This window comes from Rhipicephalus sanguineus, chromosome 5 (genome assembly GCF_013339695.2).
Source record: "Rhipicephalus sanguineus isolate Rsan-2018 chromosome 5, BIME_Rsan_1.4, whole genome shotgun sequence".
Lineage (NCBI taxonomy): Eukaryota > Metazoa > Arthropoda > Arachnida > Ixodida > Ixodidae > Rhipicephalus > Rhipicephalus sanguineus.
Genome location: NC_051180.1, coordinates 23,541,653 through 23,569,073, shown reverse-complemented (window position 1 = coordinate 23,569,073; position 27,421 = coordinate 23,541,653). Strand labels below are relative to the sequence as shown.

The following is a 27,421-nucleotide window of genomic DNA, read 5'->3' as shown; positions in this document are numbered from 1 at the left end:
TTTGCCCGTAGCTATGCGCAACCGTACTCCAAATTGCCAAGCATTTGCTACGTGCACTGCGGGGCTCTCTAGTCTAGCCGGGCTATGCGAGCACATGAGGCATAATGGCTTTGTTTTGTACCAGCTTGACCAGTGTATATAGTAGCCAAATTCAGATTTCCCATATTGAAGCACTATCAATTAGTGTAGTATGAGGGAGTCTCTGCCAAGGTGTTCAGCTCGACAAGTGCAGTGGATGTAAGGCACATGGAAAGTAGCTAGTGTTTGCCGTCAAGTGCATGTGCAGTCTGGGAGGCAATGATATGCATTGTGACCATAGATCGGCAAGAAAAGTGGAGCTCACTCAGACTCACTCAAGAAGTATATTTTGCGCTTAGGACTCACTCGGACTCAGACTCATTGAAGTTTTTCTCAACTGTACTCACTCGAACAAACTCAGCAAAATATTTCTCACCTGGACTCACTCAGACTCAAACTCACGGCTCGATCTGAGTCTGAGTCAGTCTGAGTGAGTCAACCCACAAGTGTATTAGCATATAGTATAATAGCTTTTTTGATCACGGTGTCAATGCTCTTTAGCACCAATATCTCACATAATCGGCTCCCTGCGATGTGCCTTTTGATCTCGTACCTTCAAATACGATTTGTCAGTGGTAGCAACCCAGTAAGGAAATTTTTATGAAAGATGCAACTCACAAGAGATCTTTATCAAGAATTTCACGGGGAGAGTTGAAGGCATCCCCACCTCTGTAACTCGCACCTCTGATCAGTAAATGTTGAGGTGGCGTATAAATGCTAATGGGATGAAATGTGTGCGACTAGATGTGAATGTGAGCCGACATAAGGCTGATAGTAATGATGAAGATGAGTACATAGAAACACAGGTTGGCAAAAAAAGGTGGAGCTCACTCATACTCAAGAAATATATTTTTGCTTAGGGGTCATTCAGAATCACCAAAATTTTCCTCATTCGGACTGACTTGGACTCAGACTCATGAATATTTTCATCAACTGGACTCACTCAGACTTGCACTCGCTAAAATTATTTGGGCTTGGACTCAAATTCACCAAAATGTTATTCAGCCAGACTCACTCAGACTCACGGCCCCAACTGAGTCTGAGTGAGTTTGCCGACTTATGATTGTGACTGCTTTTATAGCATACTTGCTGTGAGGAAAGTGACTGATTCAGGGATGTAGTGCATGAAAGAGCACACGCGTACTAATATGCGGATGCCGCATCAGATGATTATACTAAAAAAAAGAGGAAAAATTATTATGCGGATAACTTTCAGTTGAGATCGAGGAAGCAAAAATGGGGTATTTCCATCATTATGAGATTGCAAACATGCAAATTTTTTGTTTAATCAACACAAAATTAGCATATCATTTTTGCCGAGAATGTTCTCGTGATCACGTAGTCCACTAATGCCAGTTGGACCCGCTTGCTTTGGCTCACTACACAGCTACTGGTAACAATTTGAGGAAAAGAGCAAATGTACTTTTTACTCTTCTTCACATGAGATTGTGATTTCCTTTCTGCACGCAGTTCAATATTTGGCTCACATGTTCGCATGTTCGCATGTGAGCCTAATGCCACTTCTGCAGATTGGGAATCTTTCCTAATATGTTTAAAAAGGGTTTCTATTTGCAATTTTAATAGTCAGCTTCACTCTTTCATGTTTTTTTTTTTTCAATAGAGGTCACAGGAGCTTCTTAACTGGAACAAGCTGCTTCAGCAGAAATGCAGCTCCCTGGAAAATGGAGACTATGGAAAGGAAGATGTCAAAGTAAGTGCACTTGCAGAGTTGGTTAACCCTTTGTGCGACAGTGGGACATATACGTCCCACTTTTCCGTCTGCAGGAAAAATTTTCTCCCACATCACCCATTGCAATTAGTGCAACGATAAGTCACTCATATCTCACCTAAGTCTTCGCATTCTCGAGGAAAAATCTTTTACCACACTTTCGAAGGGCTGAAGTAGTGTTACAGTGACAGTAATTTTCGATAAATTTTTCATGATCGCTTCTGAGTTTTCTTCTTCTTTAGCTAGAAAGAACCTACCAATCAATATACCGTATAATTTCCCCTTTTTCTGGTTTTTCAGAGAGGTGATTTTAGCCTCCAGTCATCACGTGTTTTTGTAAATTTTCGCAATAACTTGACAGATAAATGCATTGAAATAATCCTCTGCGATATTGCCATGCTCATTGCTCAGTGTAGTTGCGGATATTGGTGCGTGGAAATATTTTTCTTGATATCATATACCTCTTGAAAAGTAGGCGCACACTCAGGGACAACAGCTGTACTTCACAATTTCGACAGCCAAAGCAAGCACAGGCAAATGGACAAAAGAAATGGTTGGTGTGTGGTGAAGTAAGCTTTGCAGGAACAGGCCACAGCGCTATCACGGCTTGCAAGAGGCGCAGCTGCAGGTGGTGTTCTACTGCTGGAATGAGATCCCCACAACTTTCCTCAGCACACCTTTAGAAGTGATACTCTGTGCCACTTGCTTCGGCTGTTTCATCCTAAATACCCGTTGATGCAGTCTCGAGATGGTGCCTTCATGAGACAGTGGGACAGTGTTCTCCCACTTTTTGAAAACACTCTAACAAGTCAGTGGGACATATATGTCCCACTTCTTTTCAGTAAACTACTGGCTCGATTTTGATGGAATTTGTTATTTCTTTGTAGCTTATGTGAATATACCACAGCCAGTTTTTATATGATCGTGGCAAAAATATAGGCAAGCCCACAAAGGGTTAATCAAAATTTTATAAAATGGAAAGGACTTTAGAAAGTTCCTTGTTCATTTTTGCATTTTTTTAACATGAAAGTGCTTTATGCCGAGGTACACAAAGACTTCAGTGACAAATTTCCATCACTGATATGACGTTGATAAAATGGACGCTAACAGATAAGAAAGAAAAAACTGTAAGAAAAGTTCCGCCGCCAGGAATCGAACCTTTGACCTCGCGGACCGCGACGATAACCGCCCAGCGCTCTGCCGACTAAGCTACCGAGGCAGATGCACGACGCTTCACAAACGCACCTTATATCTCTCACACACTCTCTCTCGCACGGTGCTGTCTGTTGGCGGGGCTAGGTGGGGCAGGGTGGTGCCGCCGTCTGTGAGCAGAGAAGTGAAGTAATGCGGCATGACATCTACAAGCACCGATATGGAACGATCCAGCAACGACACAGTTAAAGCATAGCCTCCGAAATTACAGCATAGCCTCCGAGCATGGTCTCCGAGAGGCCATAGTTAAAAACGTCTGGATACCAGCGAAAAACACTTGCCCCACTATCATCAGGGAGTTGCCATAGACGCAGTTACGTTCTTTGCCTTTCGCTTCGTGTTAACGTGTGATGGCTCGTTGTTGGAGTAGTGCAGCTTCCACATGCACCAACGATATTTCTCTTCCACCGAATGCTTCGAGTGCGATAGCACCGACTAATAAAACTGCTGCAATAAGCACTGTAGAAAGGTAACGATGTTGACGGGCGAATATCGTGCCTCGGTGGTGCAAGACAGAGGCCAGTGGGACGTGGAACGCCTGCACACATTTGTGGCTCAAGCTACAAACCTCTGCCTCCCGCGTTGCTGAAGCGCAGTGTGGTAGTGTACGCATGAGCACAGGTGTAGGTTACCTCATTACTCGGGAGCGCACACCGTGCCGTTTCTCTCCTTAATTGACGACGCTTTGAAGAAGTGCATACCGCGTACCAGTGTTGATTATGTGCTTGTTGATATCATCTTTGCGCCAGATTTACGATATGCTGTGTCCAGGCTGAAGGTTAACACCTTCAGCTACCACAACGGTTAAATCATGATCATGGCCGTTAGTCGTTGCGATGGAGATGTGCCACTAGGCGTCAATGTGGGTGCATCCACGTCAAACGGTGCTATAGCTGCCAAACACAAATAGACATTGTACAAGCTCTCATATATCACTACACAATAAGCAATGGACATTGGACATTGGACATCGTTTGTCTATGAATAACTATCGGCCCATATCTATTACAAGCACATGTTGTAAGTTGCTGGAGCACGTCATTTCAAAGTACCTTATTGATTTTCTTGAAAAACGCAATGCATTATCACCCTATCAACATGGTTTTAGAAAGAACTTGTCAACAGTTACACAGCTTGTAACAACAGTACACGATTTTTCGCATGTCCTTGATATGACTGGACAGGTGGATGCCTTGTTCTTAGATTTTTCGAAGGCATTTGATAAAGTGCCTCATGGAAAGTTATTACGGAAGCTGGAATATTTGGGTGTTCCGTCAAATGTTGTTAAATGGATTGGCGCCTACCTTCGAGACAGGCGGCAATTCGTACAAGTTTCGGATCACTCCTCAGAACTGTTGTATGTGACTTCTGGAGTGCCTCAGGGAAGCGTTTTGGGACCATTGTTATTTTTAATTTATATTAATGACTTGGCAGACGTAATTAATAATGACGTTTGCATTCGACTGTTCGCGGATGACTGCGTTGTTTTTAAAGAAATTCGTGCTCTAAACGATCATGTACTATTACAAGAAAACCTACAGGCTATTGGGGACTGGTGCATTCGATGGGACATGGAGTTAAACACAGAAAAAAGTGTACTTCTGCGTATTACAAGAAAGAAAATGCCTAGCACGTTCTCTTACTCTATTAACCAGCGTGATATAGAGGAGGTAGACAAATGTAGATATCTGGGTGTCACTATCAATAACAAACTCACCTGGTCAACACATATATCGGCTACTTGTAGCTCTGCGCTGCAGAAGTTGTGGTTTCTCAAAAGGAAACTGAAAACCGCACCTCCTAGAGTTAAGCTTCTGGCATATAACACCTTCGTCAGAACTAAATTAGAATATGCTTCAATTGTATGGGACCCCCACAACAAAAGTGATGTTCAAGAACTAGAACGTGTCCAAAGAAAAGCAGTGCGCTTCATATTTAATAAGTATAGGATGACTGACTCGCCTTCCTTACTAATGAAGCAACATAACATCCCTTCATTAGAATCGCGCAGAAAGGTCAGTAGGTTGACTTTTCTTCAAAAGTGTCTTACCGGAAATACGAAAGTAACTATGCCTCATTGTGTACGTCCCCACTCAACTAGAAAAACTAGACACACCCACAGTAGGGCACTTGCCCCAATTTTCGCGAAAACAAAATCCCATAAATACAGCTTTTTTCCTAGAACTGTGTCTGAATGGAATGCCTTACCCTCCACTGTTGTTGATGCCAATGACTTTGTACGCAAACTGGAAAATTTGTATTTTGTGTCGTGATTGTAATCGATGTTTCTCTTGCGTTTCCTTCTTCTCATTGTTCTTATTTTTGTTTTCTCGCTGTGATTGTGATGTTCTTTATAATTTTGTAATCACTGTACAGCCCCTCCTGCATGGACCACACGGTGGTCTGCAGTATTGCTAAATAAATAAATAAATAATACAAGCTCTCATATATCAGTACACAATGAGCACTACTTCTGCGAAGACACATTTCACTTTCATGTTATACCGATTCCTATGACGGAAGGATCAGCCATGTTTTTTTCCAAGCTGCTTTATATGCGTGGCATTTACAAGGCATCTCCATGTTCTGGTTGTAAAATGAGTTTATGGCACTTTAATGGTTATTTTTACCTGTCAGACAAAGGGTTGCCATTATTGCAATTTCCTGGAAGCTAGATAGATGCTTAATCCTGCATTGCTCTCCAAATGTGGTGCAGCCCATTGTTCAGTGGGACCTTCATTGAATTGATACTTGTGGGCCTAATGTTGAGGGCTTGTATCAGGGATCTCGCATCCTCCATTTTTCACCAACTCCTTGAGGTAGAGCAATCAGGATTTATAGAAACCAAAGAATGTTGGGGGTGTGTTGGCTATACCTTAGATCACCAAAAGTGGGAATTTATCTATATGTTTCTCTAAGGCTGCATTGAAGGTATGAAAGTTCAGCTACCATTTATTCTGATGCATGTTTTTCTTGTGAAATGGATGTATCGAAATGGGAGGCCTTTCTCATTCTTGAAGCAGTGTGGCATCAATAACGAATGGCTGCAGATATTACGCTTTGTTGCAAGATGGTTAGTTCTCTCTGCTATTAGTAGTATTTTTCTCGGTACTACACGGCTGTATTACGATGAAGTTTACTAAAAGAAATTCATTGTAATGGAGTGTGAATAAAACCGCTGATGTGTGAGCCATCCATATTTTGAGACACGCACCTCGCTCATATTCATTCCATGGCTTCTTGCACTGCATCTTGTATTCAGTGCCATGTTTTGCAGCATCTGCTAAAATGGTGGCATTTCATCGGGTTGAGCATTTCTGTTTATATGCCAGTGATTGCAGCCCAATTAGGAGAAGTGCACTGGCAGGGTGCAACATGGCACAGCTTTCAGTATATCAAATATGGAGGTGAATAGTAGCTACTATATGCATAGTACAGGGCTATACCTTGGCATGAGATTTTGAACGGGATGATACAACTGTCTGATGTAGTGAATTATGCAGTATATCTGGGCTGAATTGTATTATTAGTTTACTGGGCTAGCCATGGTGCATGCAGCATTGGATGTGCAGTACCAATACACAATATCGTCCATGGATGATCTGTGTGGACAAAGAGTTCTTTGCCTCTGACTTCTGTTTTCTCACTCGCTAGCCCAATGGTTCTCAAATGGGGTCCGTGGATCCCAGGGGGTCCGCAAAGCCTTTTTTTGTTGGTCTGCACAACCCATCTTCAAAAAAAAAAAAAGCAACAGAAAACGCATTTCTTTTTAAGGCACACAATGTCCCGTGGCAGCGACCGCTTCTGATTTTTGGTACTTCACTGCATAACAGCTTTCAATCGTGGTGGTGCTTACTTATGTTTCTCCTTCTGCATGAGATGGATCTAAAGCTTTTCTTGCAGTTTTCTACAACATATGAACGCGAGCATAGGTACTTTTTCTAGGCTTGCATATCTGAAGAGCAAACATAGCTAGAGAAAGGTTGAATGGGGCTGCAGACCACACAACTTATTGACAAGCCAATGAAGTCAAATTGATGCGGCACTTCAGTTTGACCATTCTTTGCCAGTGAGAAATAAAAGGCCCCTATCTCACGCTGCATATTGTGTTAACTTACGAACCCGCTCCCCTTTTCTCTCACTGCAAGAGGTCCCTCATCGCTTGCACCAGTCCACAAGGGGTCCCCCAAACATCCTTGGCTGAGAACCACTGCGCTAGAGCATCTCTTGGCACACAGGGCATTCAATTTTCTGGTGGTCTAAATTGTCTTCTGGCTCAGGACAGAGTCTGAGAAATCTAAATTACATAGCTCTTATCAGTTTGACCATGACTTCATAGCTAACAGTAGTGTACGTGCAGAACTTACGGTTTCTTGTGAGATATGTTAAGCGGTGCACAAATTATTCTGCTTGTTTTCTTTCCTCATGGATTATGAAAGTTATGTGACTGGCAGCAGCTGCTGACAATTATGCTCATCACGACAGGTTGATACTACAATGTCCTTTTTGGACGGCTATGTGTGCAAAGCTCTTGAGGCCGGTGCGATGCCTTACAAGCCTCGAGTTTTCACTGCAGTGACCTTGGAAGGCAAGTGAATCTACTCTTTCTTGTACGCAGCGTAGTTCTCTGCAAATTCTGTGTGGCATCAGTCAAATTTGTGATGTGGACCTTTGTAGCTTGAAAGTATGTTGTGCTTTATGTTTCACAGTGAAGAAGCATCATTCACAGGCAAACAAATTATTCACCTCTTTCAGTGTGTGCTAAAAATACGAAGACCAGTGTTGTAGGTATTACTGAACAAAAGTAACTAAATGCGTTACGTGTTACGCTAACAAAAAAGGAACGTGTCACCGCCCTACGTTACTTACAAAAAAAGGTAACATGTTAACGTTATCCTAACCAAAAATAAGTAATGCTTGTTACTTCTGCCATTGGTTCATGGTAACAAATTTTAATCAGTGCACCTTCGCTGCCGGAACCCAGAATAACAATTTAATAAAGCTCATATTTATATTTCTCATAAAGCTTCTAGCCCAAACAACGATTTTACCTGAAATCCTAATATAATGAGAATACTTTGCACAAGTTGGCCGGACTTTAGCAATGTTATAGTGGCCTAAAGCTAACTGTAAAGTTACATGTGATGGTTATAGCTTTGTGGCACATGGTAAAGGCATTTCTCAAAATGACATTATCGCGAAAGTGAGATTTCATCATCATCACTCTCTGGAAAGAAAACGCCACTGATCCCTCAACAAGTTTACAGTAATTATGACAGTGTGCTCCTACTAACGTGAAAAACATATGCGCAGATTTTCTAGCATTAAAAAAATGCTTAAAATGCACTGTCCCGAAAAAATATTCACAGTGCAAATACTTTTTGCCCCTTTAACTTATATAATTGGCACAAAAATTGCAAGTGTTTATGTGAAGGCATTCAGGGTCAGCCTCGCTTTCTCAGGAATTCAACAACCAGAAACATATATAGTACTTGCAGTTGCAGACAGATGGAAGCAAACTTTATTTTGAAAACAAACCTAATAAACAGCGCTGTAGTATTGCAGACACTACTTTCTACCTACTACAAGTTGTATAATTTAAGCAATGGCTCTATTTCAAAGCTGTTGTTGGACAGCTTGCCTCGCTTGCGAGTGAATATGTCTGCACCTATGGTAAATAGGTGCTAGGCAGACGCATTACATGATACTCCTATTGTCAACACCTGGCAGGCCAATAGCGATCCACCGCTGCAACATAAAGATAGCTCTGGGAATGTGTAAAACCTGGAATAATTGGAAGAAAAGGTAACTAGCAACGCGACACCTCACATTGCCGAAAAATGTTGAACGTAAGTGCATTACCCGTTACAGTTCCAAAAAGACAACGAGTATGTTTCTAAATTATCGAACAAGGTAGTGGCATTACTTGTAACGTATTACAGACAGAGATTATGCACTGTAGCAGAAGGCTAAAGCATGCTGTAGAGGGAAGTCCACAGGGTGGCCGTTTCGCTATTGTGATGTTCAGGTTCGAAGTCCATTCTGCTGTTAAAAATAGGAAAAAGAAAAGAAGCTGGAGCACAATGGCACCGAGTAAACATTTCAAAATTTTAATTTCTCTTTGTAATAGTGTTAGCCAAGTCCTAGTGCTTTTAACGTGCAAGCTTATGGAGGCTCTAGCTTTGTTTTTCAGATGTGAGGACTGCAGCCACTGCGGTATCAAGTTTAGACATAGGTGGCTGTTCAGTATCAGACATGGATATTTTGTCTCCGGACTACCTTTCATTCACATCTGATGTGCCTATGGCAGAGAGGTGAGAAAAGGATGTTCATGCCTTTCCCAAAACCAATGCATAAGTGTAATTGTGAGGATTTGCAGCTTTGGTGAACTGCAGAATAGCAATGAAACTACGTTCAATACATTTCTCTCTTGCAACGTTCTTAGCCAGCTGAAATTGAGTTATAGTCTCAAAAGGTGCAGTACACCTGTCTTGTGTTTAAAAGTGGGAAAAAGAATTGTGCAGTTAAGGGTTACCTGAACCTCAGTAGGCAATCTTTTTAAAAGTGGAGCTGTTTAAGGTGGCCGTAATCTGTCCAACGTGAACAAAAGAAACCTCGGGCAGGTATACGCCACAGGAATTGGGCAAGCCCTGCTGCCGAGTACAGCAGGTGCAAGCGTTAAACGAAAATGAACACGTGAAAGAGAGAGAAAGAAAGAAAGCAATAGATAGAAAGAGAAAGAAAAAATGGAGAGACAGAAAGGGAATAAAGACATGAAAAGATAGAAAGACAGAAAGACATGGACAAAGAGAGAAAGAGATAGAAGGAAACAGACACAAAGAAGAGAAAATGCAGAGAGCAAAGCAGAAAGAGAAAGAAAGAGAGAAATAGAAACAAAGAAGGAGAGAAAGAAACGGTGAGAGAAAAAGAGATAGAAAAAAAGAGGAAGCAATAAATAGAGAGAGAGAGAAAGGGAAGAAAGAGAGAATGTTAGAAAGAGTGAGAAAGGTAAATAAATAGATAGAAGGAAAGAAATAGAAAGAAAGAGATACAAAAAAGAGATACAAGAAACTGAAAGAAAGAGAAAGAAAGACAAAAATAAAGAGAAACAAGGAAGGCCGCTCAGCTCCGCTCTTCCTTCAGGCTTGGCACCACTAGTGCAAAGCTGCCATAATTTTTTTGCAGTTGACACTGTCTTAAACATGTTGTCCAACCTTCTAACGAAACTTGTTTCTGAAATTTTCTTGATCGCACTACACATTTGATATTTTACGCCGATTTTCTGTTTCATTGAGTATGAAGGGCGACTTTTAGCAGGTTGCCATGGAAGTAATTGCGCTATCTTTTGCATAAAATAAAATGAAACAACTGTCACGCCATCAAATAATTGTACTAACGAAAGTTCACCAGCGGGGTGCTAGCAGCCACACTGAAAATATTGTTGTGAAAAAAAATAAGAAGAAAACTTCGAAGTAACTTAAGATGTAAGTTATGAAGTCTCGCTAGTTTTCTAACCACATGATTCTGTGCTATTATTCTATACATTTAGCTCTGCGAAGACAAGCCCATGGTCAGCAATGGGCCGGCGAAAAAGTGAGAGCATAGAGCACGAATATGCAGGACTTGAAAGCAGAAGCGTTGATGTAAGTAGCTTTTTGTTGGTTCTTACATATATATTCCACAGACAGTTACTGACAGCAGTGAAATACCACTAGCAGCATCAAAATCTGGCATCGATATTGGTGCCAGTTAGCATCAGTCAAAGTAAGCACCAGAAAAAAGCTTCACGTAAACCACTTTCCTTTGTGCATGGGATCCGTATTATTTTTTTGGTGCTGTTGTCTGTTATGCATGCATGACACTTACAGCATGTAGTGAATGTTCACAGAAAGAAAGCAGCTTCTTCGTATTCAGCAAGTATTTGTGCTCTTTTGATTAGCTATTACTGAAGGGCACGTGGAATCACAGCAGATTCAACCAATCCATTACTTGCTCTGCTAAATTACAGTATGGTGCAGTATGGCTCACAATAAATATGCCAATGGAAATTTCATTGCAATCAATTATATGTACACTTCAGGCACATCTTTCCCATTGCAATGATCTTCTGTACAAAGGCCAAGGGTTATAACTAGGCTTGTGCGAATATTCGAGCAGTTCGAATATTCGAACGAATATTACAGTATTCGAATTCTCTTCGAAACGAATTTAAATTATTGTAAATTTCGACATATTTGAAATGAACGAATAGACATATACAAACCGCATGTAACTCCCTGTAAAGGTGGTTTCACTGCAGTGGAGCGGTGCTGTATGGTGAATACACATGTCCAGGGGAAATCCGCACTGCCGCGAAGCCCCACTTGATGGTTAAATGAACAAATTACCCTCACATCAATTCATCATTTTTAAAGTCTAGAAGCTCGTTATACCGGCTTATATGTTCTAAGCATAGTAAATTTTAAAACGTAACGTATTTTACAGGTTATCACTTGCATTCTACTAAAAATCAAACCCTGCTTCAAAGTTGCTTCCACTTCCCTTTTAACCAAAAAGAATGACATTTGCACATGCCTCGTTTCAATTTTTAAAAATATTTTGCAGGTTAGTTGGGTCATGACAGATATGCTCATTTTTCTTTATATGTGACATATACTATTTGAATTTGATTCGAAATTATTCGACCAAATCACTGTTTGCTTCGAATTCGCTCCGAACCTAAAATTTACTATTCGCACAAGCCTAGTGACATCACTCCACTTATTGTATGATCTGTGTGTGAGTGAACGCATGTGAGGGCAACCAACGATCATGGCTCAAGTGGCGAGGAAACACAGTTGCTGTCTTCCGTTGCACAAAGGATCAGTGGGGGTTCCTGGCCAAGTGGTTGTGTTGCTCCGGCAGGAACTGTATACTTTGAGCAGCCAAGCGTAGTTACACATGCCCTGTTGACAAGGATCAGCAGATGGCTCATACATTTGTACATGCTGTGTCATCAGCGCTCAGTTTGCATTGAAGTGATAGACAGCATGAAGGTTGTTTCACTCACTGCCGCAGCTGTATTTCCTTGCGCCAGCGTTTTGTTGAGTTATGCCATGTCGGATGCTAAATGAGTTAGCTGCTAGCCTTACTTCATATAACACTGCACTTCGTTGCTATCGCATTCATTGCTTCACCCTTGTGGCGAAACTTTCTTGAAAACAGTACATGCTCTGCACCATGAGTTGTCATTGGCATTATGCCATGATCATGTACGTGAAGAAGAGGCTGTTAACAGATCATAGGCGTTCATTAGACACCTCATCCTTCTTCATACATGTTCATCATCATTGGTTGTGGGAACTCGGCTGGACTGTGATCTGTGCCTTGGGTGTGGTCGCTTTGCCGTGTCTTGAGGACCTAATAAAAACCGTATTAACTGCTCTGTCACAATATAAACTTCTGCCAGCTACAATCCGCCTCTTTCATTTTCCTGTGCTGCCCTCTGGCGTTTTGGTAGGGGTTTGGTAGGGGCCGGGACAACCGGTATTGCCAGAAGCAAAGCCTCCGAGATGAAAGACGTTTCGCGACTTTTCCGCTAGGGGAGAGCGCATGCGCAGGGGCGTCGTGAAAAAGGCGGATTGCCCTGTAATTATGGTGTTTTGCTGTGAAGCACAAAATCATTGTTATGCTTCATGACCATGACAGAAGTGTTCTAGTGAGATGCGAATCTAGGAGCACACGTAAATGGCTCAATTTATAATGGGGGTAAATTACCACAAGGTTGGAAAACCCTCCTCTTGTCAAAATTATATCTGTGTTTTCTGCTAAGTTATCATTGCCAGTGCGTCGCTCTATGTCAAACACCCGTGGCAATCACAATATTATTGCAATATTAAGCCAGAGATCTTGCTTAATGCATGGAGTTATGCTGATTATATTCTGTGGAGAATGTTTCCTTTGCTATCACTACAACTGTTGGTTTCTGTGCTGGTCATTGAAAACTTAATGGGAGAGCCACTGGAGTTGGCGCAATGAAATTTGGGGAGGTGGAAAGGCAAATTTGAGTCATAAGTTTTGGATGTCAGCCGTGCTGATTATCTGGCATAGAATAAGCAGTACTAGTTAGTGTTACATGTGTGCAAAGACTACAAATGAGAGCATGCTTATGAAATGTTTACACTTGGTTTGTGTGGTGCATTAGAAGCCAAACCATGGAACTCCTATGTCAGCCGGCCACTCAATATTTAGCTCTGGTAAGATACGAGGTGTTGGTTGGCCAATTTAATCCATGTGAATAACGCTACAGAAACATGTCAGGCTCTCGGAATTCATTTGTTACACATGACTCCTATGTCTACAGGGGCAGAATTCAAATGTGGAAAAGGGACGTTCTGTAGGAACCTATGCTGCCTTTGCAATTGTTGCTAGTTCTTTGGGTCTTCATTGTATAGTCATAACCAGATATATTGTCTATGTAGAACTGTTGTAACATTGGCATGGAAATCCCTTGGTGTTGGCATGTAAAGCACCAGAATTTTAAGTTTTTAACTTTAACTCAGCAATCTTGATTGTCCTTATCCTTTCAAAAAAAAAATTGACCCATTGTAATGACTTGTAGGTAAGTTCGTAGATGTTTATGCCATGTTCTAGAATTTATTGGGTCACTGCAGGTAGATGTTGAAGAGTCAATAATTTGGACAATATCTCGTGTGATAAATGTTCAGACTAGTATCTGCTTGTGTTTTACTTGTCAGTGAGTAACCTGAATGTTGAATATCCTGTTTTGTACGTTGGAGTGTCTTTGTTGGATCTACATGTGATCTTCTTTCGCAACTTTTTTTCAGTCTTCGAAACAGGAGGATGTGGAACTAATGAAAGCACTTTTCTCACCTGTATCTAGTGCAAAAGCAGCAAAAGTAAGTATTGCTTGCTTCATTTCATATGTTGAGAGCCATAATTCTGCATCCTTGATTATTCACATTTGACATGTACTTCCATTTTTAAAACTTGTCTAGCGTGTCAAATGTTTACTTTGAATATTAACTTTTTTTTATTTGTGTTTGGTTGATTCTTTCATATCAACTCTTATTGTGAGCATATGCCCATTTTGCTCATTGTTGGACTATATAATTTAACGAATGCATAATTGTAGTAACATGATTAAGCTTGAGACAATAATGTGAAGATTATCCAGTATGTAGGAAGCATCTGTGAGCAGGGAAAAAAAGGTGGTAGTACAGAGAAACACAGCATTGTGCTTGTATCTTTAACCCGGCTATTCAGGGTTAAGGGTTGTTATCGGGACTGACTCATCAGGTCATGTTAACTACAAAAAAAAATGTATATAATAATAATAATAATAATAATAAGAAGAAGAAGAAGAAGAAGAAGAAAAGGAAGTGAGCGACTTGATTTGTGTGTGTCATTGTAACTCGGGGCTGAGCATTATGAAATGACAGAATTATGAAAGCGAGAAGGATGCCCAGTTTTGTGTTTTTTGTCCCCACATACAGTGGAACCCCGGTTATACAACTTTCAGCGGACCACGCAATATCGTCATATAATCCGGGCATCATATAATTGAAGACCTAAAAATATAGGCAGTGATGATCATTGTTGATGGTCATCCCACCTGAGAAAGTCTGCGGCACAAACCTGCACTGCTCCAAGGAAGGTAGATTAAAATATTTGAAAAAAGGACATCCAAGCATTTTATTGGCGGTGTGAACGAATCTTTATTTTCACCTTTCTAGCGAAATCTAGTGAAAGTTATGACATACTAGAAAGTGACCTTGAAATTATCTGCCATGTTATCTGCTCACAATGGTCACTCCAGAACCACCCAGCCAGGTAAAAAAAAGAAAAAAGATTGCACTGGAAGTGCACAGCATGGTGAGCAGTGCAATGCGACAAAAACGAATCTGCTCTGGCTGGCTCTGGCTAGCTATGGCAGCCCGTGAGTCGAAACATTGACTCATGCTGCCTGTGATAGCAGCGTGAGGAACTTGGTTCCTTGGTTTCCTGATTTTTTTCCTCCAGCCGCATTGTGCTCGCATGCCAGCCTGTGTCGTCTTAGGTTTTTTTTTTCTTGGACGATCCCAGGGAGGCGTTGTAGGAGGCGGCACCAGCGAAAAATTGAGTTGTACAATCGAGGTTTTTAATACATTATTTCTACGGGGATTTTGCCGGGACCAAGCGAATTCGTCGTAAAATGCGAGTCGTCACATAACCGGCTGATGTATAATCAAAGTTCCATTAGGCACAAAATTTCGCCAATGGAGCTCTTGTTAATTCTTGTGAAAGTAGATGGCGTGATGTAGTAGACTACATAAATTTCTCACAAGTCCTTGTGGAAGAGTTATTTTAAACCATGTCAGGTGAGCTGATCATCTCGTAAGTATTATTTTTCTATGATGCCCTGCAGCCAATCCCTTTGTAAAAGAGCGTTGAGTTCATTGCTATAACGTGAATGACTTATATACAGAAAAAGGCCATATAAATTTAGTCATTGTGTAGTACAAGTTCTGAAATTGCTTTCACATTCCGCATTCTGTCTGAAAGCTCCGGTGTCAGTACAGAATGCATGAATGTTCCAGTTGCTGGGAGCTTAGTTACCTACCCGCATCCATATTTCAACTTTTTTTTGTGTATCATACAAGAAGGCCACATTGTTCTTTGGTGTGGGATATTTGCCAAAAGGGCGAGCTAGGGACGAACCAAGGTGATTTGAGGCACATACTCAAAGGACATTGAACTACACTTAAATATTTGGATTTGTTGACTGGTGGGATTGTTTTACAATTCATAAAATAATGTTTTAATTGCATTTTCTAGCCGAGTAATGCGTTATTGTGCGAGCCGAGCGGTTTGAGCGCATTCCTTTAACACACATTACTGCAGCAAGAAATTCTGATTTCCTCTGGTTTGAGACATGATCAATTAAATTTGCACATATACTTAGTGAAACCACAGTGGAGCTTATTAACTGGCCTTGAGAATAAAAGCAATTCAGAGACGACTACTTAAGAATTTACAAAAGGAAGAAAAAAAGATGCTTTTGCTGGAAAAATAATCATCAAAATTTACAATAGGGCCCGGTAATAATGGGCCCTTTAATAAAATGTCCCGAATCTTTAGTAAGGTGCATACTTTTGCAAAAAAGATTGTATCAAAGTTGTCTTGGTTTACATCCATAGTAGCTTAATGTTGTAGCAGCTTTTTCCCTGTACCACCAGTGCTAATTTTAATTGATAATATTTATTATATTTTTCAGGCTGACTTAGGGATTTCTCCAGACTCTGAAAACATTGACATGGCATCATCATCGGCTCTGCAACAACAAAAGACAACTGTGTCTAAAAGTGCAGAGCTCTGGGGAATCGAGCTGAAGCGACACAGCTGATGCACAATGACAACCACTGTAAAAATCCACTCCACTTCTGTATTATAGCACAGTGCTCAAATATGTAGATTATGTTTTATAAAGGCTATGGTAGCTATGCTGTGCTGCATTTACTAATACATTTTTGTTTAAGAGAAACCTGAAGACTACACATGAACAAAAAAAAATCCTCTCTTATTCAGTGAGGAAATTACTCAGAAAAAATTAAATGCTAGCATTAAAGGGGCCCTGCGACACAATTTGAGCATGTCTTTTTCATCGGTTCTTCTGGCACTGTGGAATGCACCGATATTGTTTCGCAAGTCGCAACGCCGAAATCGAAGCGGTTATAATTTTAATTCTCGGGATAAACTACCTTGATTTCGCACTATGGCGACACACATCGGCTATTTCTGTTACAGGAAGTGGCGTGATGTCATGTGACAGTGACGACAAAGACCGTTCGTTTTTGATTGGCTTGACGCGACACGTGACGTGCAATATTCATATGGTGGTAGCTAGGCCATACTACGGAGGTCTAAGAGGAGCAAAACCCCTTTTTATGCTTTTCTCAGAAACAAATGATTCCTCTTTCTAACTGATATATTTTCAAAACAACGAACACGACGCTAGGTGCGTTGTGGAATGGTAATCAAACGATACTCTTCCGCGTTTTGTCTTTTGCGGCATCGAGCGACACCGGCCACACCGGCACCTGCGAAACACGCAACGCTCAATTCGGCGCGATGCTGTCAACGAAAAAAAAAATTCTAAACGCTTACCGGCCGATGCCTTCCGCGTCATCGGGCGTTAGCGTTTCGTCTGGGCCCATGGAGCCATCCTCGCGTTGCGCGGGGCTCAGCGACGCACTTTCAATTTGCAATGGCGTGCACGACATGCAATCAATCACTGCGTCGCAAGAGCTCGCGCTCGAGGTCTGTTAGGTCTTCCAGACTCATTTTGTGCACTACACGACAAATCATGGGAGCGTCTGCCAGCTGACGGACGTGGTTTGTCGTAAGCATGGTAACAACGCCGTCAAAAAGAGGTGTAGCAATGTACTGTGTGAAGGCCACCATGAGGTGACATTTCCGGTATGTCTTTATAAGACGCGCGCGGTGATTGGAGCCGGTCTTTGACGTCAGCGGGAGAGTGAAATCCGAAAAAAACGTTTCTCGTCGTCGTCTGCTTGAGTTTTGAACTTTGAGGACTAATAACTTCACTTTTCGTGCACCAATTTGCATAATTCTTTTTGCGTTCGTCTCGGCATTCATAACTACACGCATTTGCGGTGCTAAATAAGGCAGTCGCAAAAGTGTCGCAGGGCCCCTTTAAGTCACATAACGACATAACCTTGTACATACTCCAACCAGGTTGAAATTGAGTAGAATGTCAGTACTCTTAAAGCGTTAAACGGAAGTAAATTAATATAAATATGACAGGTGATCACCAGATTGTACCAAGGAGAACGAAAATGCAAGAAAAAAATTGCAGGCAGCTTGTACTAAGTCGCACAAAGCTTGGCACAGCGAAGCACGGGCCCATTGCCGCTCATACACTCTGTCAACCGACACGTCTAGCTTCGAGATGCGCAGCTTCCTCCTTGGGAGTATGCAGCCAGGCTGTGTACTATAGTGTGGAGGTTGCGAGCGATGTCTTCATCGGTGGGCGTGGTTTAGCTTAAGTGGATGCGCAGCTTGGCCAGGTGGTGCGGTATCTGGTTGCTAGATGATGCGATGCTCGCTTCCTCTTTCTTTCTGTCTTTCTTTTTCTCTCTTTCGTTGATGTTCTCTCCATCCTTTCTTTTTTTTCTGCATTTCTTTCTCTCTGTTTCTCTCTTTCTCATTCTTTCTGTGTATACGGTTTACTCTCTTCCCTCCTGCTTTCCTTCCTCCTCACCATCACATCTCTCCTCATCACGCTCACTTCCCTTTCCCAGCCCCTTGCTACACTGTACTATACAAGGCTATGCTATACTCTGCTAGTGGGCCTGGATAGCCGAGAGGTTGGGACGCTTGCCTTCGGATCAAGCGTACGCGGACTCAAATCCCACGCCGCGAGCAATTTTTTTTTCAGCAAGTCTCTCTGTATTCTTTCTCGGGGTTATTACAGGCCACACCGTAGCAGTGAGTAGTGGGATCTGCCCAAATTCTGTGGCACATACCCATTCATGGTGATGGTAGTTTTTGGGCATGGCCACACACTTTACGCCAAGCTGGAACAACTTTGCTGTTAAAAACAACCATGACAATATAACAGAAAAATGAGCACTGGATGACTCTGAATAGCATGAACAGCAATTGGCAGTAACTTATTTGGCTGATTAAACATTGTAAAAGAAAAGAGTAGCATCCTTGAGCCCTGCAAACAGCTGTGCCTCAAGCTGTTCATTACATGAACTAAAGAGTGAGAACAGGGAAATGAGATCATAACTTATATGACTGTGTCGGAATGATGTACTTATAAAGAGCAACAACTGAAACTCAGAGCATTAGAAAGACTGTAAATGTGCAGTGCACTCGTGTAGCACAACAAAGATCCTGGGCAGAAACACTTTATGTGCACGCAAATTGCTACAGGTATGCCTGGTAGTGTGCCAGATAAACACTTAGTGTAGTAATTAGCATTGTCTGATCAACTACTCACTGGACTGTGCCAAACATGCTGCCTTGGCTTGGAATTACTGACTGTGCTCCTAATTTCAGTAACCCTACCCTACCTTGACATAGAGTAGCATGCTGCTGTATGTCAAGACACTTATTTTCTACATTCGTCATTAGCTGTTTATGACTGGTTGAAACTTTAGGGGTCATGCACACACCTAATGCACTGCAATAAATGGCGTGAAAATGATCAATCGCGTAGTGTCCGCTTATGCGCAACTATGTAAAAAATAGGAGAACACACTATATTCAATACGGCATATTTTTGGCCATTAGTTCCTCACAATTTGTCAAACATTTTTGGCGTGCCATAATATCACCTGCTTGTTGCGCGACGTCACAAATCCGTGAAATCACACGGCGTTAAAATGACGTATGCACACTGAAACGCCCATTACTATGCTGAACAATACCTAAACTTTTTCGGAATAGCAGGAAAGTGTCTTATACTGAACGTAATTCAAGAAGGCTGCCCGCCGATTACACAGGCAGAGGCTAATTATAGCACCTGGCGATTTGTATTTATATGAGCATAATAAATATCTTCAGTTGTGTAACGATGTTGAGCTGTTTGTGCCCGTATACAACTCTGTGAACTCAACCTTGCTGAGAGAGGGGGACAGAGAGAAATTAACAGCGCTGCTCGTGTGTGCTTCTTTGCCGTCCGAGTTGTATTTGGCGCTGTTGAAGTCAATTCAAGATGAATTAAGACCAGCCAGCCCGGCTGTCAATTCACTCTCCTTTTAGTCCAGAAAACCATGGACCGTGACCGCCTCCCTGGTCTGGTAGAACAAATTGCGGGGCAAGCTTGAAAGCTGGGCTTGCCAATGTACTCGACTCCACTGCCTTATTCGCCGCCTTGCCGGCCTTGCTGCAAGCCGTCGCAATCGCTGCAAGCTACCATACTGTCACGTGGTTGTGACGGTGAAGAAGGCTGCAGTAGCTGCAGCAAGACTGGGAAAGACAGAACGTTTTATTTGGGCGAACTTATGCCCTGAAAGTGAACTCAAAATACAAGAGATACACGCTGTGTACTGATAGCGACCAGAACAGTGGTCGGCCGTCGAGTAATCTGATCATCGCTGGAATGCGCCGTCTTTTATACATGTCATGACACCATCCAGCGTTATCGCTGGTGCTCGCGCAAGCTCTCGAATAAACTTGTCTCTTCGTGTTCTGCGCGTAATCTTAACAGAATGATCTGCGCCGAGCTTTGCTGACAGTTTTTGAGGGCCGAATACATCAAAATGAAGCAAGAAACGCGCGTGGTGATAAGCAAGACGAAGCAGGTTAATCGGAGACTAAAGCGGGAACCTTCTTCAGCTCTCCCATTTCGGCCCAACTAAAACACTAACATTTCTGCACTCGACCCACAGCAGCTTGGATAGAGAGCAGCGGTGACGCTATTCCGTTTCTATAAAAGAAAAGAATTTCCTGAATCAGGAAGAGCGTTTCATCGGTATATAAAGCGTTTACTGGTTCCCGCCCGTATCTGCGTCGTCGATTATGCAATTTTCAGGCCAGCAAATCAGAATAAATGCATGTGCAGAGCGCTCTATAGCGTTATAGAGCCCCTTCTCAGGGGTAGTCTTCTTTGGAATGCTGGAGCGCAAGGCGCGAAAGCGTCGCATAGGCGGCCTGCACCGCAGAGAGCCTACAGTGTGTGGTCTTGAGTCACGGAGGACAATTTTCACAGCAGAAGATTAGAACAAATTTGAGTATAGAATGACATCAATTGCTATGTTGAGGAAAAACTTCGCCACAGTTCGTTTCCCAGTGTGCAGCTGACAGTGACCACTGTCGAAAGTTGGGGGCCTCCGCCACCCTAACTTTTCTCGGTGTTGGGGGCGGGGGGGGGGGGGGGAGAGAAGGAGAGGCTAGCGCCTCCCTTGCCCCCCCCCCCCCCCCGGTCGATACGCCTGTGCTCGTTACTGGGTTGTTTTACTTCATATTTAGAAATATGGTTTAACTTGAAGCAGCGGCGTAGCCAAGGGGGGGGGGGGGTTGGGGGGGTTCAAACCCCCCCCGAAATTTTTCAGTTTTGCTTGCGTATATATACACGCACACATACAAACGCACGCACGAACACACGTACAGTATGGTTGAACCCCCCCCCCCCCTCCCCCGAAAAAAGTTTCTGGCTACGCCCCTGGCTTGAAGCTATGAATACACTTGGCAAGACCGTATGAAGGAATGTCCGACATGGACTTTTCCAAGAAGCTCATTTTGTTCTCCTGGCTGCATTCAGACTTTATGATGACGTCAGCCGTTAAAGTCATGTCATGGATTCAGGTGATGTCTATATCCCATTTCTGAACACAGGGTTTAGTCACACGGATGTGTTTGGTGCTGCATGTGATTTCAGTAAAGCAACAAAATGTTGATCATACAATGATGATACTTAAATTCCTTATTACAGTTGAACCTGGATATATTGTATTTGAGCGAGTTCACAGAGTAGTTTGATATAGTGATAACTCGATATAATATATAGGCGCCAGGCAGTACGATATAGTGATCACTCGATATAATATATATAGGCGCCAGGCAGTACGCTTCGCTGCATAGCGGGTAATTTCTGCTAATATCCTTCTCCGTATGACGCGTCTGTGTTGCAGTGAAACACGCTAAAGCAAAGCTGTTTATAGAAATAGGTGAAAGTGCATGACTGCGTTGCATCTGGCTCAGGGGCGTAGCCAGCAATTTTTTTCAGCTGGAGGGGGAGGGGGGTTTGAACCCCCCTCCCCTGGCTTCGCCGCCGATCAGGAGGATTGACCTGGTCAACATTTGCTCTGCGTCAGCGTGCCTCACCTGGTCACGAAGAAGTGTAGCCGAAATTACGTCCATCAATTTAATTTGTGCTAGAAGTACGTCGGGTCTCCCCACGAGGACAAGCAGTTTATCTTCCATCTTGAGAGCGCAGGTGCCGATGCCGCCTTTTATCTTCCATAGAGCTGTAGGGTCATTTAGTTCGAGAGTGCGTAGGCCGTGCCGTGCGGGCTTTGTTTGGTGGTAGAGAGCGGGCAGATGAGGGGGAGGGGCGATGGTGGCACGCTCCGGCGCTCACTCCGCGCGATGGATATCGGTTTATTAATTAAGCGCGGAGCAAGTCGTTTAGTTTATGCGCTTGCCCTTTGGAGCTCGAGAGAGGTGCGCGTCGCGTGCGTTCATATACACGCCCAGCAACCAGCGGAGATTTTGTGGCCGGGGATTTAATTAGCTTCACTTTTCTCGGTAGCGACCGCCAAAATGGCCTGTGTAAATGGAAACGTGGCCACGAAAGGTCAAGAGAGGGCGCGCGCGCCCGTTTCCGAGGACAATGGATCTACGTCCTGCTTTGGCCCGTATGCACTCTCCGGTGTGTCTGTATCGCGACGCAGCGGTGTTAATCTGCACCTTATTTGACTTTCCACACTCCGGCAACTTTTGATCCCGATGTATAGCACAGAGTATTGAAAGCACTTAATTTCAGGGACACACGTGCTCTCCTGATCGCGCTGTCCGCCTTTCTTTCGTCACTTACGCAAATTAAACCAAGGCTGTTATAAAGTGTTCAAGGGACACTAAAGTCAAACATTATATCAGTTTAGACAGATAGATTATTCTTTCATAACCCTATAGTCATTAATTTCGCCATTATAGGTTAATTATTAGAATAAGAAATGGAGGTAAAAGTTTCATGGTTGAATTTCGCGCCGCAACTGTATCACGTGAACGTCAATGTGACGTCAAGAATTTCAGTCTTGTTTGCATATTCTGGCCACATTGGTTCAATGAAATTTTCTGAAACGTGCTATGTTAATACCTTGTGTCCTGCATAACACAATGTAGATAATTTATAGCGACTAGCGATTACGTAACATCTAGCAGGCGTCGTCAAAATCTGTGACGTCGCGGCGAGCTGGTGCGGGAACATCGCGGCGTCGCCACCTGTATTTTATTTGCGCGCGTTTTCTCGCTTACAAAGCGTCTTCTCGCGGTAAGAGTGGTGCTTTCGGTATTGTGAAACTTTAATTTACTAATACGAGAAAAATCGTTTTTTTTTCTTCTTCTTTAACGTCCATTTCAAGCTGACATCGGAGGCACATTAAGGGGTCTGCAAGTTACATATGTTGGCGCCCTGATAAATGTTCCGTAGTTGGTCGGGGCGTAGAGCGCGAAGACGGGACAATAAGAAAAGTGACGTACTGCGTCCGTGCGTCCTTTCTTATTCCATCTTCGCGCAGTTCGCCCTAATATTCAAGTGTACCAACAAGCCCAGCTAAACACACTTTGATAATTGGTATTGTGCCAAAAAAATGTTTCGTTGGTTTGAAAGCTGTGCCGCAGCGGTGCGGTGGTGCGGCGTGCGTTTCTGATTAGGACTGTATTGGGTCCGGTTCCCAGTACCGCCGCGAACCCGCTGGGGTTTTTTTTTTTTTCTAATGGATAGAAGAATATGCCGCGACCATGCGCTCGATTGTGTACGGGCTTCATCTCAAAAGATGACCCATTAATATCTGTGAAAGTCTTTGGACGTACCATGTCCGCCACAGCCTTAGTGAAATGGTCGTGCGTCCGCCGCGGCTGTAACTATTGTACCGGTAGCTGCGCCGGTAAAATAAGCACGCTTGTACCTATTGTGCCGGTAGCGGCGGGCGCAGCTACCAGCACAATAGGTACCAGCGTGCTTCCGGTCCGGTGCTGGGCAGAACGAAATTTCAAGTCACTTAGGAGGGCACCTATTCTGTAAGAAATTGGCGGCATGGTGCCGCGATACCTAAAGATGAGGTATAGCCTGTTTTGTTTTTCACCCTCATGAATGACTGGTTGGTTCTTCTGAGGGCTATATGTCCACACCCAATTTCTATATTCCCAACCACACAAAGCGGGACTGGCAATATCCTTTTTGTCAGCTATAATGGAAATGAATGCACAGTGGCGAAAAGAGAATCGCCGAGAGAAACAAGTGTCGCCAGAAGTGGCAATATAGTGGTCATACATTAACGTCATCGAAGTTTCTTGCAATGTCCATCAGGTACGTGGAAAAGCGTAGTGTTATCTGTCTTGTTATCTCTAGCAGCATGACGGAGGCTGCTGGATGTACTTCAATATGGCCACATGAAAATGGGATGTGAATTCCCAGCTGGAAATCGGGTTTCCAGCCTGGTTTTCAGCTGGAAACGGCTTTTCAGGCTGGGAATTTTCCATTCCCAGCTGGAAATGGCATTTCCAGCAGGGAATGAAACCCATTCCAGGCTGGAAATGGTATTTCCAGCATGGATATTGAAATAATTCCCGGCTGGAAAGCCATTTCCAGCTTGAAGTTTCCAGTTCCAGTTGGGAAGTTATATTTCAAGCTGGAAATTTTTCCGGCTTCAGTTGGGAAATAATTTGCTCAGCATGCAGTTTTCCTGTTTGAGCGAGGAAGTGGTATAGTTGACAAAAGGAATTCCATCCGCCCAAAGATTGATCTTCATACAAGTGACAGCATATTAAATGTATAATGCAGACCGTGCATTTAGACATGACTTAGAACAGTGGTTCTCAAATGGGGGTCCGCGAGGTCATTATGGGGGGTCTGCAAAACCCAAGCTTGCAAAAAAAAAAAAGTTTTTTGAGGGCACACTATGTCCCATGACAGCGGCCCCTTCTGGTTTTTGGTATGCTTCACCGCATAACATGTTTGCATTGCGACGTAGCTGACTTATGTTTCTTCCTCATAAAAGGTGGCTGTAAAGTTTCTGTTGCAGTTTTCTGCGACTTATGCGAGCATGATTTTTCCAGGCTTGCATATTTGAAAAGCAAACATCGCGATGAAGAGGTTCAATGTGGCTGCAGGCTAAACGACTTATTGAAACATTGCCATGTAGAAATAAAAGGCACCTGCATATTGCGTATTCACACGCTGCATATTGCATGCGTATAACCCCCCCCCCCTTCTCCCACTGACTCATTTTGCAACTGTGATCTTCCGCGCCCCGTACGGCTGGGTTGCAAAATAATTAAAAAATAAACTTTTATTTGACCTTTTCAGTAGTCGTGCGCCCGGTCGACACGGCATTACAACCAGGTGCTTGTTCAGTTGCTCATTGAGCCGTTGCTCCAATAGCTAGTGTTTGAACAATATTAGTTACTTCCATGTGAAAAGGAGCCTTATTTTCAACATTCGTCATGGACTGTCACGATCGAATAGCAGTGAACTTTGCTAACTTGCTCTGTCCGACGCCGCGGCCATGAAAAACGCCGCACTGTCGCGATGTTTGTTGGCATCTCAGTAGCTCTATTCTCGTATCATTTCTCGGTGACTTATGACGTTAATGCTAAATAATAACCTACTCTGTATTATGAATACGGTATACAAAAATTGTATTCCTTTTTTAAGGTTAATACCGTTAAAGACAACGGTCCAATAGACCGTATAAATTATTCTGTCGCCGCAGTCAGCCACAGTTTCGAACAGCACATGGCGGCCAGTCGTGGTGATATCTGTACGTGTGTGTGCTCGGTGTTCGCTAGTCTAGGGTGTTTCCTTGATGAATATCTGTGTGACAGTTACATGGAATAGTTATTTTTGGTCAGGTTTATCTCTGGAAAGTGTTACGAGTGATGACCAGCATGTTCGAGCGGTTTTTATTGCCGTACTATGTGCGATGTCTTGGATACACCAGCGTTGATCAAGGGACAGCGATTTTCTCAGCTCTGATTGTTCCATTTGGAGGTAAGTTGCACTTATATATTTCAAGTGTAAGTGAACATTTGTCCCGAATGTTTGTGGGCTTCGTTATCACAGTGTCATGTTACCTGGCTGTGTGTAATGTTTATATATGCGCAAAGTACACTACAGGCCGGTTTGAGCCTTTGTCTCCAATGGCCCTGTGCCGTGCAATGCTTGTACCTAATGGTGCGCATGCGTCTATGCAATAAACGCCAATAATTACATATGTTCGAGTGAATTCATTGGACGTCTATTTGGAGTTGGTGAAGGTCGATATAAATAATCGTTACATAGCACCTACAGTATAAACCGCAGTGCTCATCAGATCTTGCTCACCTTTGCTTTGCACTGCATTGACTTTGTATTGTGGTACTGTTTTTGAAAGCGGTATTGATGCTGTTCATGTGATTTGGTAAAACTATACTTTTACTAGAATTGCGTTTTATGGGTCATTGTGGTTTTGATGTTCCCTCACTATGTATAAATATTCTTTTCAGGTGGTGTACAAGGACTCATTCCACATCTCGAGATATGTTCCAACACTTGCTACAAGCGTTTAAATAAATGCTGTTAAATTTCACCACCATGTTCTTTGACTGTGTGCAGTTCACTGGACGAACAGTTCCTGTAGGAACCATGCTAAGACGCATGCGATGTAGCAGCGAGGTGAAATCTGGAAATTCTTCCATTTCTAGCTGGGAATGAAGAATTGCAACTGGAAATTTTGCCATTTCCTGCTGGGAAATATTTGCTGGAAATATTTCCATTTCCAGCTAGATTATGGAACTGGAAATTTTTCCAGCTAGATTTTTTTCCCAGCTGCAGCCTTTCTGCTTTCCAGCTAGATTATGGAACTGGAAATGTAATCCAGCTGGATTTTTTACCAGCTGCTTTCCCAGCTAGAAAAAGGTCCAGCTGGGCAAAATTTCCGGTTCCATAATCCAGCTGGAAGTAAAAACTTTTTCACGTGGGGGGGTACCTAACGCCATCAAATCCTAAAGAAAAGTCTAGGAACACGGTTGCGTTATGTGACCTTCTGAGAGCTAATGTTCTTTTACATGTTATCCCGTTAGAAGCCGTATTTGTAGCATTTCCTCGTTGTCTTCTACACTAAAGCAATCGCCGGGGGAATCATTTGCTGGACCGGGAGTCATTAAGAGCGCAAACGATTCTGGTCCGTGCGTGTGCTCGCGTTAGCGCCTGCGACTCGCGAACGAATCTTCGCAAGTTGTGTTACAAAACTAGCGACTCACTCGTCCTTTTTTCTTCTTTCTTTATTGACGTAGATGTCTTGTCCGTACGTGCGGACAATCGGTCCAGCTCTCTCTCCGTCGCCTCACTGCGCTTGTTTTTAGGAGACACTAAACTTGTTCCGATATTGCACGTTATCGAAGGCAGGGTGTTTCCACTGGAAGTTACGTTTCATCCGGCAATCACCTTTCAGCACGTCGTGAAGTAGAACCTCCCGTTGATAGCCATCTCATAATGAAAGGAATCGTTGTTACGAATAGAGCAGCTGTCTGTCTTTTTCTGTGTCATTATGATTTTTTTTGTAGCGTAATTACGAGGTGGCTTTCGTAACGCCGTAAAAGTAACACGGGACTCTCGTTTGCCCTACATAGTCACCGTGCAGTATACTACTTAGGCCGACTATTGCGACAGTCGGAGCGAACATGAAC

General features: G+C 43.0%; 1 protein-coding gene and 1 long non-coding RNA gene across 2 annotated transcripts in view; both read left to right on the top strand.

Moving 5' to 3' along the window:
- Window positions 1–16,500, top strand: part of LOC119393363 (AP-4 complex subunit epsilon-1) — a 30,202-nt gene extending 13,702 nt beyond the window's left edge. Inside the window, exons 16-21 of the mRNA XM_049415875.1 lie at window positions 1,700–1,789; window positions 7,505–7,607; window positions 9,213–9,333; window positions 10,569–10,662; window positions 13,846–13,917; window positions 16,275–16,500. Coding sequence (XP_049271832.1) covers window positions 1,700–1,789; window positions 7,505–7,607; window positions 9,213–9,333; window positions 10,569–10,662; window positions 13,846–13,917; window positions 16,275–16,403 — 609 coding nt within the window. The 3' untranslated portion in view covers window positions 16,404–16,500. The remainder of the gene's footprint in view (window positions 1–1,699; window positions 1,790–7,504; window positions 7,608–9,212; window positions 9,334–10,568; window positions 10,663–13,845; window positions 13,918–16,274) is intronic.
- Window positions 16,501–25,454: 8,954 nt separating this feature from the next.
- On the top strand, window positions 25,455–26,322 carry LOC125758699 (uncharacterized). Its single transcript, XR_007416329.1, has 2 exons — window positions 25,455–25,745; window positions 26,240–26,322. It is a non-coding gene; the product is annotated as an uncharacterized LOC125758699 (long non-coding RNA).
- The last annotated feature ends 1,099 nt before the right edge of the window (window positions 26,323–27,421 follow it).